This window comes from Aythya ferina (assembly GCF_964211825.1).
Source record: "Aythya ferina genome assembly, chromosome: 29".
NCBI classification, from domain to species: domain Eukaryota; kingdom Metazoa; phylum Chordata; class Aves; order Anseriformes; family Anatidae; genus Aythya; species Aythya ferina.
The window spans coordinates 238631-252002 of record NC_140326.1 but is presented as its reverse complement, the minus strand read 5'-3'; the positions used below and the strand labels follow the sequence as shown (position 1 = coordinate 252002).

At 45.8% G+C, this 13372-nt stretch overlaps 1 protein-coding gene across 4 annotated transcripts in view; it reads right to left on the bottom strand.

The window, feature by feature from the left end:
- ASH1L (ASH1 like histone lysine methyltransferase) overlaps positions 1 to 13285 on the bottom strand; it is a 58215-nt gene extending 44930 nt beyond the window's left edge. For 3 of the 4 annotated variants that reach the window (XM_084500292.1, XM_084500293.1, XM_084500294.1), the window contains exons 1-2: positions 13152 to 13285; positions 5128 to 5650 (exon numbers count right to left, since the gene is read on the bottom strand). In XM_084500292.1, coding sequence (XP_084356418.1) covers positions 5128 to 5550 — 423 coding nt within the window. In that variant the 5' untranslated portion in view covers positions 5551 to 5650; positions 13152 to 13285. The remainder of the gene's footprint in view (positions 1 to 5127; positions 5651 to 13151) is intronic. The other variant, XM_084500295.1, reaches the window with a different exon arrangement.
- Between the last annotated feature and the right edge of the window lie 87 nt (positions 13286 to 13372).

The following is a 13372-nucleotide window of genomic DNA, read 5'->3' as shown; positions in this document are numbered from 1 at the left end:
CCCATCTATCTGAGTCAAGCCTTGATCAGGGCCTAGATCTTTACTAGGCTCCCACTAAAATCCGTGATGGACCAGAAGCTAAATTCCACTGGCTGTTACCACCACCGCCCTATCAGCCTAAGTGTGTTTCCAGAAAATAAACGAGATATCCCCGGAGCAATATGTAACTGATCGAAGTGCTCCTTTTGGGGGAGGGTGCTGACGAGCACTGGTAGGGGTTGGATGCCTCCAAACCTGCTGCAGCACCAGAACAAAACCCACCAGTCGTACTGGCTCCTGGTTTTTAGCTGTGGTGCAAAAAGATTGTGGTCTCCAGAGAATAGTTTGGCACATAGCCCAGCTTTTCTGTGGCAGCTGCAATCTTATGTAAATTACACAGGAGCGTCACATTTCAGAAACTTCCCCCCCAGTTCACCCACCCTTGTACTCACAAAACATAGAGCTGGGGGGCAGGGCGCAGCCCTGGTATCCTAACACGAGTGACAAAAAGGTGCCAGTCCTTCATGAAATGACTTCTATTATGCAAACAATCGCTGCACTGCATGGAAAGGAGTAATCTGAAGTCCACAACATATTACAGAGTGCTTTTGATGAGGACAGCACTTCAAAGCTTCAATGGTTTGCTTGGCCATGTTCACATGCAGCTCCACAAATGCGCAGCGAGTCTCATGCCTTCGTTTTGTCCCTGGTGTGGGAAGCTTGCCTTTCGTGCAGCTCATACAGCATTTCACTTTTCTCTTCTGGTGGTTCCGCAGAATAAAGAGCCCTATCTCACCTTCTGAAATGATGGAGTACAGTTTTATATTGGAAAAATTTTAAAGTTAAATTTTAATGGAGTTTGGTGATCACTACTAACAAATCACTCAGAAAAAAAAAAAAAAAAGAAATATCTCACGTCTCCTAGGAGTTTCATCCCTGTAACTCACCTAACATTCCTGCAAACAAGAACACACGCCAAGCTTCTGCTCTGATAGCTCTACGCTGCAATACGCAGAGCCCGGGCCATATGAAAGTCCAGTACAATTCTTGGATTACATGCATTTCCAATTAAAAATCTGTACTGCTTTCGGCTGGGGTAGAGTTAATTTTCTTCTGTCCTGGTTTCAGTTAGGATGGAGTTGATTTTCTTCCTAGTAGCTGGTAGAGAGCTATGTTTTGGATTAGGATGAGAAGAGTGCTGATAACATGCTGATGTTTTAATCGTTGCAGAGCAGTGCTTACACCAAGCCAAGGATTTCTCAGCTTCTCACTCTGTCCTGCCAGCGGGCAGGCTGGGGGTGCAGCAAGAGCTGGGAGGGGACAGACCCAGGACAGCTGACCCAAACTGCCCAAAGGGGTATTCCATGCCATCTGGGGTCATGCTAAACAATATACAGGGGGGGGCTAGATGTGGTGGGCCAGCCGGACTGCTTGGGGTTAGGCTGGGCATCGGTCAGCGGGTGGTGGGCAATTGCATTGTACATCACTTGTTTTGTATATATTATTAGTAGTAGTACTATTATCATCATTATTGTTATTATTTTCCTGTCTTAATAAACTGTCTTTATCTCAACTCACTGGGTTAAACCACCACATCTTCCTAATGGCTGGTATGGTGCTACGTTTTGTATTTATGATGAAAACAGCGTTGACAACATACCAATGGTTTTGGTACTGCTGGACAGCGCTTACAGAGCAAGGACTTCTCTACTGGGGGGGCGCAGAGATATGGGAGGGTGCCCAGCTGGCCAACGGGATACCCGTGCCACGTGGCATGCTGCACAGCACAAGCTGGGAAAAGCAGGAAGAAGGGACGTTCGGAGCCATGGTGTTTGCCTTCCCAAGAACCTGTGCTGGGCCCTGCTTTCCTGGAAATGGCCAGACACCTGCCTGCCAATGGGAAGCAGCAAATGAATCCCCTGGTTTGCTTTCCATGGGCACATGGCTTTTGCTTTACCTGGTGAACTGCTTTCACCTCACTCAACCCACGAGGTCGTGCACTTTCACCTTTCTGATCGTCTCCCCACCAGCAGCTGTTGCTGAGCTGCCTCCTGGGTTAACCTGCGCCAAGGTCCTGGAGCTGCTCTGCATTACTCTGCCTTTCAGATAGGAGGTTTCAGTGAGGCACCAAGCTACTAAGAAGCTCTAGATTACATCATGATAAAACTCATTCTGTGCTTTAAAACCTAAAACATTTATTCCTGTGCAATCTTTACCTATGACTGCCTGGATTAAAACTCTATTCAACAAAAGACTGACCCCAAACAACTATAAAATGCATAATTTTTCATAAAATTGCTCTTACTGTTAATTTTGCACTGATCTGCATTTAAAGTTTTAAGTATCCTATGTGGACATACAGTTACTAGACTTGCATTGTTAACTAACAGGTTATAATCAATCACTGCAGAATCATCATAGCCACCAACAGCAAAAAAATTGGCACTACAGAACGCTGCACTCAGCAGTTTTACAAAGGAGTAAGAAGATGGAGCAAAAGGGCATGTTGCATCTTGCTCCACTCCTTTACCATGAGTATTTTAGGATTTCAGCTGTTACTATCACTTCTTGCCTTCCTCTTTTCAAAAACTTCAGTAATGCAACCTGGCTGTGCTGCTGTCTGTACCCACCCCGTATCCGCAGGTGAGCTGTTCAGACACCTCTCGTGTTAAAACCAGTGGAAGATTGTATTTATGTCTGGGGCTCCCATTTTCAGGCTTAGGAGAAGTGCACTAGCCATACAGCAACGCCTGTTGGTCACAGGACTTTTTTTTTTTGAATCAAAGAGGTCCAAGTTTTATACTTGGTGCGAAAAGCCAAATTCAGCACTGCTTCACTATGACAGTAACTTCTAACCCCGTTCCTCTTAGCACCTAGGAATCTTTGCCATTTCTTTTCTGCCCAGTTCTTTTCAGCAGGCTGTTAGCTCTGTCTTTACACACTTCTGGAAGACAAACTAAACAAGCTTACCCACTTCTAGCTAACCCACTCTTTGCAAGTGAGGGAAACCCTCTGTTAGCAGCTGAAGATGCTGCTCAAGATGTAGGAGTCCTTTCAGCAGCAAGCTTGAGAAAGAAGCGTAAAGGTAAAGAGACGGAAGCGCAAAGTATTTTCCTACTACTTTGATGTTTTACACTGATATTCCCAGGCAAGGAGTAGCACTGCTTGTGTCTTAGTGGTTAACTGAGTACGCTGCAAGTGCTAAATTGTCATTCAAGTTCTGAATTCCTCCTGTAAGTACAGACAGCCTGGCTTCACAGCTCAACAGCTCGTCACACCTTGCCCTGAGCTGGCCACGTAATTGCTTCCCCCTACATCCTCTCCACAGAAAGGAAAGATTAAGGGATCAATTTAATTTTCCAAAGCGTAATTTTCAGTGCTGAAGCTTGCTTTATTTCACTGCAGTAAGATAAAAGAAATCCCTTGGGTATCATATTCAAAACATGCAATAGTTTTAAACCACGTCTGCCATTTGTTTCTAGAAAGACAGTTTTCATCACTTGCTAGAAATGAGTAGGATGCTGTAAACCATCGTTTCTATCAGGGGACACACGGAGTTAAAGAATTAATAAAACACTTTGGTACGATTCTACAGGGAGAGTAGGGTATCTGAAGTGAATTATCATTAGTCAGGGATTTGGAACTATTTTAAGCACGGAGCATTTGAATCATAGAGACAGACCTGCATTTCTCTATGCTACACACTTAGGTTATTAACCAGACAAGTAGCAGGAGTAACTCCACTTAGAACTGCTGGAATGAAAAATTGACACCAGATCTATGATACAACATACTGATAACATAAAATCGTATAAAAAAGGGTACTACTGAAAGCATGAAATATAGTTTTGAAATTTATAAAAGGGCAGAAAGGACCATTGATCATCTACTGTGACATCCATCTGAAAAGGACCAGGAACTCCACGTAATTGATTTTACCCGCCAAATTTCTAATTTCCATTTGAAATATGATGGATCTTTTTGAGAAAAATCCAGTATACAAAGATGTCAAGGAAGAAGAATCCGTGTTGTCACCATCTGAGTTCCAACATTAACTATTCTCTCTGGTAAAAAAAATCCCAGGGCATGATCAATTAATGGAGTGGAGAAGTTTCCATCCTTAGCGGTTTAGGGCTTTCCTAAAAAGAGAGTTCTAAGTACAAGAAGTACCTCGATTTGGATGTAAAGAGAGATCAGTGACCGGGTATTCCAGACTGTCATAGCCAAAGTATTACATTACATAGTGTACCGCTTCTGCTGGACAATTTCCCGTATCATGTAGGCTGGCTAAAAAATCCTTTCTGTTGGTAATGTAGGAAAGGAAAGGAAGTTGTACAGTAGAACCTGGAAAAAGTCATTTGAGTCATCACCTGTAACATACAGCACACTTGGACTGTAAGAGCATCGATTATTATTTGTCCTTGAAGATGCTCTTCCTGAAGGAAAACTTAACTATGGGCATGACAGGCAAAAGAAAAAAGCTTGGGTATGTCAGAGAGACATCATCTCAGTACAAAATAAAGGAATTTTCCTTCTTTGGGTAGGCTGTGCCTTACAAGATGTGCCAGGACAGAATTCACACAGGCAGCGTGACGAACAGGATGCAGGCTGGAGCAATGAAACGATCTTTGGTTTAGGGAACCTTTTTATTTAGCATCTATGCAACTACATTTGTAGTTCTTGTCATTTCTCCTGCTCCCCCTTTCTCTTATAGCTGCTGTTACTTGTTGTGTCATGATGATGATGAAAACAAGACATCCCCGAAGCAGGGCTCTCACTTCAGATTTGGAAAAGTTTCAAATAGTCTATTCAAATACTATAGAGACAAATACAGCAAATACACAGTCTGACTTAAACAGAGGAAAAAATAAAAATCTCCAACACAAGAGGCTTAAAATTACACTGTTGCTTTTCAGGTTCACCTCAAGTCAACATCATTTTTCATTACTACTTAAAAAAACTTGAAAAGCTGTGAAAGAGCAAAATCTCTCAATCAGGACTAAATCAAACCATTTCTAACTTCATTATCAGAGGTCACATCCAAAGCAGTCAGTAGAACATGATCATGCAGAGTTGCTAAAAACTTTTAAACAGAGTTTAAATTTACTCTAACTTGCTAAACACTTGATAAATAAAAACACTACTCACTTGTTTTGAAGGACAATGCTCATTCTTCTCATCTGTCATCTTCCCACTCTTTGGTGCCCTTCTTGGTTGCTTGATGCTGGTTTTTATAGCAGGCCGGCACACATAATTCTCAAGGTTCTTAGGAGGCTTTTTCGTTCTCTTTGCTTGAAGACCAATCTTCAGTTTCAAGTTTCCCTCTGAAAAGTTTGTTTCTTTCACTGAAAACTGTTGCTGTGCATCAGTTAGACCCTCGTTCTTCCCATTGTCAGCACTGCTCCCCTCCCGATTCTTCTTCTCACCGTCTTCTTCTTCCTTGGTACAGCTTTCTAGCTCTACTTCTCCTTTTCCTACCAGCGTGCCAATGTTTACCACAGAGGGGCTTTTCCCAGAAAACCCTTCAGAATCAGAGCCCAAGCCTAACATAGCAGTATTCCGAGGGTCCATCACAGGCGGAATATATGCCTTCGGGTAATTTTAGGGAAGATTTACAGAAATATGTTCCGCAGAAGATCTGTTCTACTACTGGCAGTCAGCATCTTTCACTCTGCAAAAAGAAAATAAAGGCAGAATTAAACTTCAATTTTACAGCAGAAGTGAAATAAATATTCAAAATGATTAGAAAGCAATTGGATTTCCGAAAGTTCCAGAAAAACAGCTAAAGTTTCAAAAACACCAATCCTTCCTGTAACCTACTACAAAATAAAATTTATCTGTAAAACCAATTTTAAGTTATAGTTGAAAAACAAAAATAGATGACTATTATCATATACTTTCCAATTCACCCACGAGGCATTTTTAATTATGATCAAGGCTTTAGGACTTTTAATATTGATCACGAAATAACTTTTTTTTTTTTTTAAATCTGTACCCTGCTACTTCTAGCATTGTCACCCTGCCCCAATGAAATGAACTAGTCGCAGCTAAGGAATGATGCAGATGCAGCCAATGAAACCTATGATAAAGCATGCAAAAATAAGAAACACTGGGGGTTTAACCATCTGAGCCACCAGGAAAGTTAGGCTTAACCCAAGTACACGCTGATTCTCAAAGACACTGCAACATCTGCGTATTAGTTAAGGACTTTTCACAATCCGAGAAGGATGGGGAAAGGGGAAAACAGGAAAAAAATTATGTCACACGAATTTGTGCTTCCAGGTGTACCAAAACAGGGAAGTCCATCCTTCTACCTATCATTGGTACACTGTTATGTATGTATAATAAACCTGTTTGTCATAAGATAAATTACGACAAATAACACATCTGATGGAACTTTTTCATCTCCAATTCTCTAAGAACTAAAGCCAAGTTTACTTTAATCACCTTGCTACTGCAAGGCTTCCTGGTCCCTGGCTGGCAGACTGCTCGAGCAGAGTGCCAGCACCACCTCCTGTGCTTGCACACAGACCACCACAGAGCCAGAAGCTGCTATTTCCCCCACTGCCAAAGAACAAACCAAATCCGTGCACCCCGTCACATTTTTATCCACGAAAACAAAAAGCATCGTAGAAAGCATCTGCAGAGGGCACAAAGGAGGCGCACCGATGACTACCGGCTGGGACAAATCGCAGGTCTGTGTGCATGGGCCAAACTAAAAGCACGCGTGGCACCACGGCCTGACATTTGGAGAGCGATGTAAGAAAAGGGACACGAGTGCCACCTGGGCTTGGATGAGCATGAGGGCAGGAGGAGAGCAGCCCCTGGTGCAACGCGACGATGGCACAAGGACACATGCGGCCTCATGGCATGCCGAGCGAGCGCGTCGTCGTCTTGCTGCTGCTCTGGCAATACGCCGTCCACCTGCTCGCCCAGCCCGTGGATATAACACGCGGTGTCCCAGACCAACCCCCCCAGGGAAAGGCTCTCCCTTCGGAGACTCCAGGGGCTGAAAGTGAACCAAGCCAGCAGGCGGCCTTCTTTACCTTTGGGGCGTTGCAAGAAGATCGCCTTTAAATACCTTAATCGTTTTTGAAGATGCAAATATATAAGGAGCAGGCCTGAAAAAACCATCAACGTACTGAAAAGAGCATTACAGGAATTAAAGCAGCATGATCTTCTGTTCTTATATTCTATAGGATTAAGGTAAACCAGCACGACCGTCGAATCGTGGGATGGTTTGGGTTAGAAGGGACCTTCAAGATCATCTGCTTCTAACCCCCCAGCCATGGGCAGGGAAACGATGAAACGAGCAGAACGATCTGTTCCTATTTTCTACATGATTAAGGCTGAACTGTAACAATGCCATGAGAAGACTGCCGTGGTTTCAATGAGCTCCAAAATGAGTTTCAACGGTTGCAGCAAGCTCGGCAGACCCCTCGGACACACGGCCTCCTGGGGGCTCAGCCCACCGGCACGCAAACCAACGGGTCCAGAGCCACCCTACATATGGCCCACGGGCCTCCTGGCACTGGGAGGTGGCTCACTGAGCACTGAAGTATAGAGGGGACAGGAAAAGGGGTGTGAAAGGTGGTCCTGAGGAGGACAATGGTGGCTGCAGCGGGCATAGGCTGGAAGTCCGACACCAGAATTACAGGGGGCAGAACACAAAATGGAAGTCGCCACGAAGCTGGGCCTCACCAGCTACACTCTCAGAGAAAAATGACTTATTTCCGTGTTATTAAAAGGGATTTCTTTTTACAGTTATGACTTTTCAACTAAGGACATCCTCCCCCAAAAAACAAAAATGGTATCGTTGCTCAGAACACCAGAGGTAATTAGATAAAATCCCCATTTTACAACCAGAAATAAAAATAAAAAATCAACAGAGCAGCACTAGGAAGCAAGCTGGGGACAGCTCCCAGGCCAAGGCCCAACGTTCAGGCCATTAGGCTACCTCAGATCAAGGGAAAGAGGATTTTCTCCTACATGCTGATGAACAAAGGAAAACTGGCCAACAGTACGGTAATTCTAAGCCAGGACACAAATTTTTATTATTCATATTAAAGAAAAGGAGGGAATCCACCAGCCAATGCAAGTCTCACGTCGATGTTCACACAAACGTTTCCTTCTCTAGTCCGGTAACTATCGTCCACAACAGCCACAAACCTTCAGTCATTTTCTTACAATTATCATTAATTAATTAGCTTAGAATCTGAAACCAAATTAAACCGAAACACCACCACACAGCACTGCTGCATTTGGCTCCGTATTTACTTAATAGCGAGGCTGTGAGGAGAAGGAGGATGACACCAGTGCTGCAAACCGCGAGACCACGTTCACAATCAAAGGCTGAAGGGAGAGCGGGGCTAAAACCTCCGAGCGTGGCAATGCCAGATCAGCAACTACCCAAGAAACAGAGTCACAAAATTGATGACTCTCATAAACATGTGGTAGGCCATTTTATTTATCCATTAATTCCTCTCTAAACAGACAACAAAAATGCTAATCCCGGACCTAATCATCGTGTTGCCTTGATCACTGTAATCTTCTTCTCTCAGACTCTCCAATTACCCTACGCTAATTCATAGCAAACGTGTCTGCCAATTTGATCATTTTCATAACCACGATGAGCAGATCTCATCTCGTCGAATCCCAATAATGTTTTTTCTTCCCTACGTCAAGTACAAGCTTCCTGTCATTGTCTTCAAGGTGTGCATGGCTGGACCTTGGGTCTTGAGTTGTCCCCCTGCCTTAGTGCTTTCTGTTTGGCTAGTGTTTGATAACCACTGCACATGTTCTTTTTTTGTTGTTTTTTCCCCTTTTCCTAAGAAACAACAGTTCCTGCAGTACTCTTCATGTCTGGGCTGGTTGACTTGTACCCGACAGCCACAGTTGGAGCCAAGGCAGAGAGGAACCTCGGAGGTTCACCAAGGACTGGCTCTGGAGGCCCCTTCCAACCTCAACCACTCTGCTGTTCTGTGCCAGTTCCGAGGCGGCTATAAAAGCTTGCAATGAATTTACCCCAAAAACTCTGACAAATCAGTACTTTTGAGACAAAAGTGTGATATAACGTACTTATCTGTGTCTTCCCTTTCCACATTTGTTCCATTTATGTGCAAAGACTGGCTTTTATTATGCTAAAGGCTTCTTCAGGTCAGAAAAACAGACTATTGACTTCCAAAGTACCTGCTTCGATGATGCCGACCCCTGGAAGACATCTCTGCACATCCTGCACTACCAGGAGCTTTCCAAGAAGAGCAGCATATCCCATGCAGTGTGCCCAAGAAGATTCACGTGGAATTAAAGCAGTGGAGCCTGACTGCCCATGCCCACAGTCAAGTATTTGTTAAACTTGCGTGCTGTCATTTAACCACGCTGCTTAACTTCTAGGACTAGGAAGTACCAGCAGCAGCACGCAGCACGGCATTCTGCACCAGGCCGAGAGCTCGGCTCAACAATTCCCTTCCCACTGCTCATGTTCTGCAGGTCTCTCCACAGCAATACCCATGTTTCTGATGTAAAGCCTCAGCATGATGAAACCAACTGCCTCGTCCCACTCTACTCCAAGACCTAATCCGCATTTGCCAACAACTTCCTTCCATAGGATCAGAGGCTAATGCCAGGTTTGCTAGCTTACGAACTCTCCAGGATCAAACCTCTCCATGGTCCAGACAATAATCAAGACTCAGCCTATCCATCTCCCTAAACAAACTTCCCTAAATGCCTACCCAGCTCCCTAAATGAACTTCCAGGCCCTCACCCAGTAGGTTCTGTAGATCTCAAATCAGTCCTGAAATCGCTGCTCACCAAAAAAGATTCATTAGGAGGCACTTTAACGTCCCTTTTGACATGCGTCCCTACAACTAAACTGTGCGCATTAATGGCCTTTCTAATTTCATATACAGTTTTAATTCCTATTATTCATTCTTATTCCCACATTGACACATCCAAAGCCCTTCATGCCTGTTAGCCATTAGGATTTCAGTTTTTCAGACTCCCTGCTCTTCCAGAAAAAATGCCAAGAGTTGACTTCTACCGTCAGCTCCTAGATATGCTCCCCCCCCCCAAGTTATAATAAATGAGATTTTTTTTTCCTCTGCCATCTTCATTTCTGTTACTCTTATGTTGATGTAAATGTATTGCGATTTTATATTTGAAAAACGTTTTCTTTTGGCTCTTTCCATTGCCTCAGTTCCAGTGGACATGTAAAAAATTCAGCTGCCGGAATCAAAAATTTGAAATCCCAGAATATTTCTAATAGCTGTATGGACTCCCACAAGTCCTTCTCGTAAGCCTTCCATGAATTCTCTTTTCTGCTACTGAAAAAGCCACTACACTCAGAAGTTCCTTCACAAGAAGAGAGCAAAATGTCATAAAACCCACAAAAAACTATATTCCTCCACATCACGTACCCCAAGAAGCAACACAGATCACTGGAGGTCACTGAAACAGAACTTCAAGGACCTGGGATTACTTCTGTGAGTATTTTACAAAAGTTCAGAAATGGAGAAACTTGCCAAAAATAAAATTACTTTTTTGTTTGCTTGTTTTTAATATGAAGTGACAAATATTTTACAATTATAATCTGCTGGATGTGGTTTTGACAGACATAAAATAACAGAACCCCTGTCCTGTCAGGAATGAATATTCTGCAAAAGTGTCAGTGGCAAAGACAGTCGGGACCTCGTGCTGGAATGGCCAAAGGTGGCGGGACCTGCAGTTTGTAGGGAGAAATAGTGCAGACATGAGGGCACTTCAGAAGGATGTTCTAGTGGGAGAATAGCTCTGTAAGGAGATACAGGATTTCTTCTGATTTCTTAACTGAAGAGTTTGGCAACATAAAATTAAATTTTGACCTGCCTGATAATTTTGTTGTTTTATTACTGATATGCAAATTAATTTGTAATTGCTGAACACTACACACATTTCGCCTTGTACTGTTTGTCCCAACACTGGCCAACACTGCCTCGAAAAAGCATGAAAACCAACCAAACGAACAACATATGCTGTGATAATCCTCCTACAGTATTCTCCCAGCCCCTAAATTTGTGATTCAGGAGCTTCCCAACAGGTACATCCCTGGGTCTAATGCCTTTCAACGTCTTTTTCTGAACTCCAACTTGTCATTTATACCCACATAGTAAAAAATTACGTAAAGGACGTAGTAAGCCAGTATTTTGCCTTAAACCCAAGACATGCTGCCTTTGGTTATGCCAAAAAGCCAGTGCTAGGACGCTCACACAAACCACGTGAGCCAAGATGCCGAACAGGTAAGGCTGTGATACAGAAAATTAGGAACAAATAAAGATTTTGTTTTCACAGAACAGCCACAGTAGATCTGCGTATTGGATTTATTTTTTTTTTTTTAAGCCGTGAAATGAACACAGGATCTCACTGGGGTGGAAGAGATGTGTCCACAATGGCAGAAGCCCACTTCTTGCCACTGGCAGCGCAGTAATTTAACAAGTCAACAATCCATATGACAACAACACCTATTTCAGAATAACCACCATTTAATTGCACATGCTGTCTCCATTCTTCTCTGACATCAGCGTTATAGCTTCTATCAATAAGGCTGTATCTTGCACCAAGTGTTGAAACTGCTCTTGGTATCCTCAGGGAGGAGTTTAAACTTCTGAAAACAACTTAAAACAAGTTTCTTCTTTTTGTAAACTATGACTTAAATTGTTTTGCTGTTCATTAGCACTTAAACATTAACTGTTTTTCAGATGACTGTTGATTGCGTGTAGCAATCAAATGTAACTGGAGTCCAAAAAGTTGGGATAATTTTAGTTTTGAAAGCAAGATGCACGAGAGCCCTCCCTGCCAGTCTGCCTTTACTTTTTATAGAGTTTAGCAAAAGCTACCAAAGCTTTCATTTTCAAGTAAGAATGCTTCTTAAGAACTCAAGTAGGCAAACAGATGATGATTTTAGAGCCCATCTCTACCCATATGTTCAACCAGCTGCTAGAACAACTCCATTCACACAGAGCCGGAAACACCAGGGATGGTCTCCAGGTCCTCATGGATGTCCATGTGAAACACAAAGCTTTCAGGATTAACCCCCAAAATCTTACACGCTCCCACATTCACAGAAAGCATTGCTTTTGCAGGTGCAATCTCCAGTAGCACAAGGAAGACAACCCAAACAAATAACACAAGATGCAAAAGGGCACGCTGTTCTGGAGAATGAAAACTAAGTACATGTAAATGTATGGCCGTAAAGTCAAAGAAAATTCATTTAACCGCACACAGGGCAGGGTCAGCAGCCCCAAACTCTACTGACAAGACTGGAAAGCCAGGGCAAGATCCCACTGCCTGGTTTCTCTGACTTGCTCCTGATAACACACAACTGCCAAGAGCGCGAATCTGTGTCCTGAGGCCATCACACGGAACCCACATTCCAACTTGTTTCTGGTTCTCTGCTAAGTAATTAACGGGGTGAAGGAACCACAAAACCAAGGGGGAAAAGCAGAAGCTACAAAGTGCGGGGATTATCTAATACAAAGAAAAGGACAGCAACACGCGCTGGCTTCTGCTCTGACAAACGCGTCAAACTGAGGACCCACCAAATCCCAGATTACCGCCCCTGAAACCGAACGGGATTAAAACCGCAACGGAAGTGAAATTTTCTCACCACGACTCGGGGCGGGGGGAGGCCCGCAGGCAGCGCAGCCCCCCCCGCAGCAGCCCGCGAGCCGCCCGCTCCTCCACAGCCGCCTCACGGAGCGCCCAGCGGGGCCCGGGACCGAGGAGGCTCCCCGCGAGCCGGCGGCCGCCCCCCGGGCCCAGCTGTCAGGCGGCACCGCGCCCCCCGCCCGGCCCGGCCCTACCGGGGGCACGGCGGGCGGCCTCCCCCGGCCCCCCCCCCCCGGGGCTCCGTTCGCCCCGCGGGCCCCGCTGCTGTCACCGGGGAGCCTCCCCTCCCGCCGCCTCCCGGCCCGGCCGCGGGCCCGGCCGCCGGGGATCCAACCCCCCCCGGGCAGGCCGCGCCGCCGGGGCCGCCCCGAGCCCTCCGGCAGGGCCTCGGCGGGGCGGGGCGGCGCGGCCCGGGCGCCGGTGCTCGGCGGGGCGGCCCCGCGGCGGCTCCCGGCCGGGCTCCCCTCCCCCCGGGCTCCGGGCCTGAGGCGGTCCCGCTCCCCGCTCCCCGCTCGCCGCCCGCTCCTCACCGTGTCAGCGACAACGCGGCCGAGGCCGAGGCCGGGCTCCTCCGCGCCGCATCCTCCCGGCCGCCCAGCGCGGACGGGGCCAGGGCGGGACCCGGACCCAGCGGCCGCCGCTCCGGCCCTGCTCCGAGCCGAGGCAGCGACACCAAAATGGCGGCGGCTCCTGCTCCTCCGCGAGAGAGCGCCCGGCCCCGCCCCTCCCCGCGCCCGGCCCCGCCCCCACG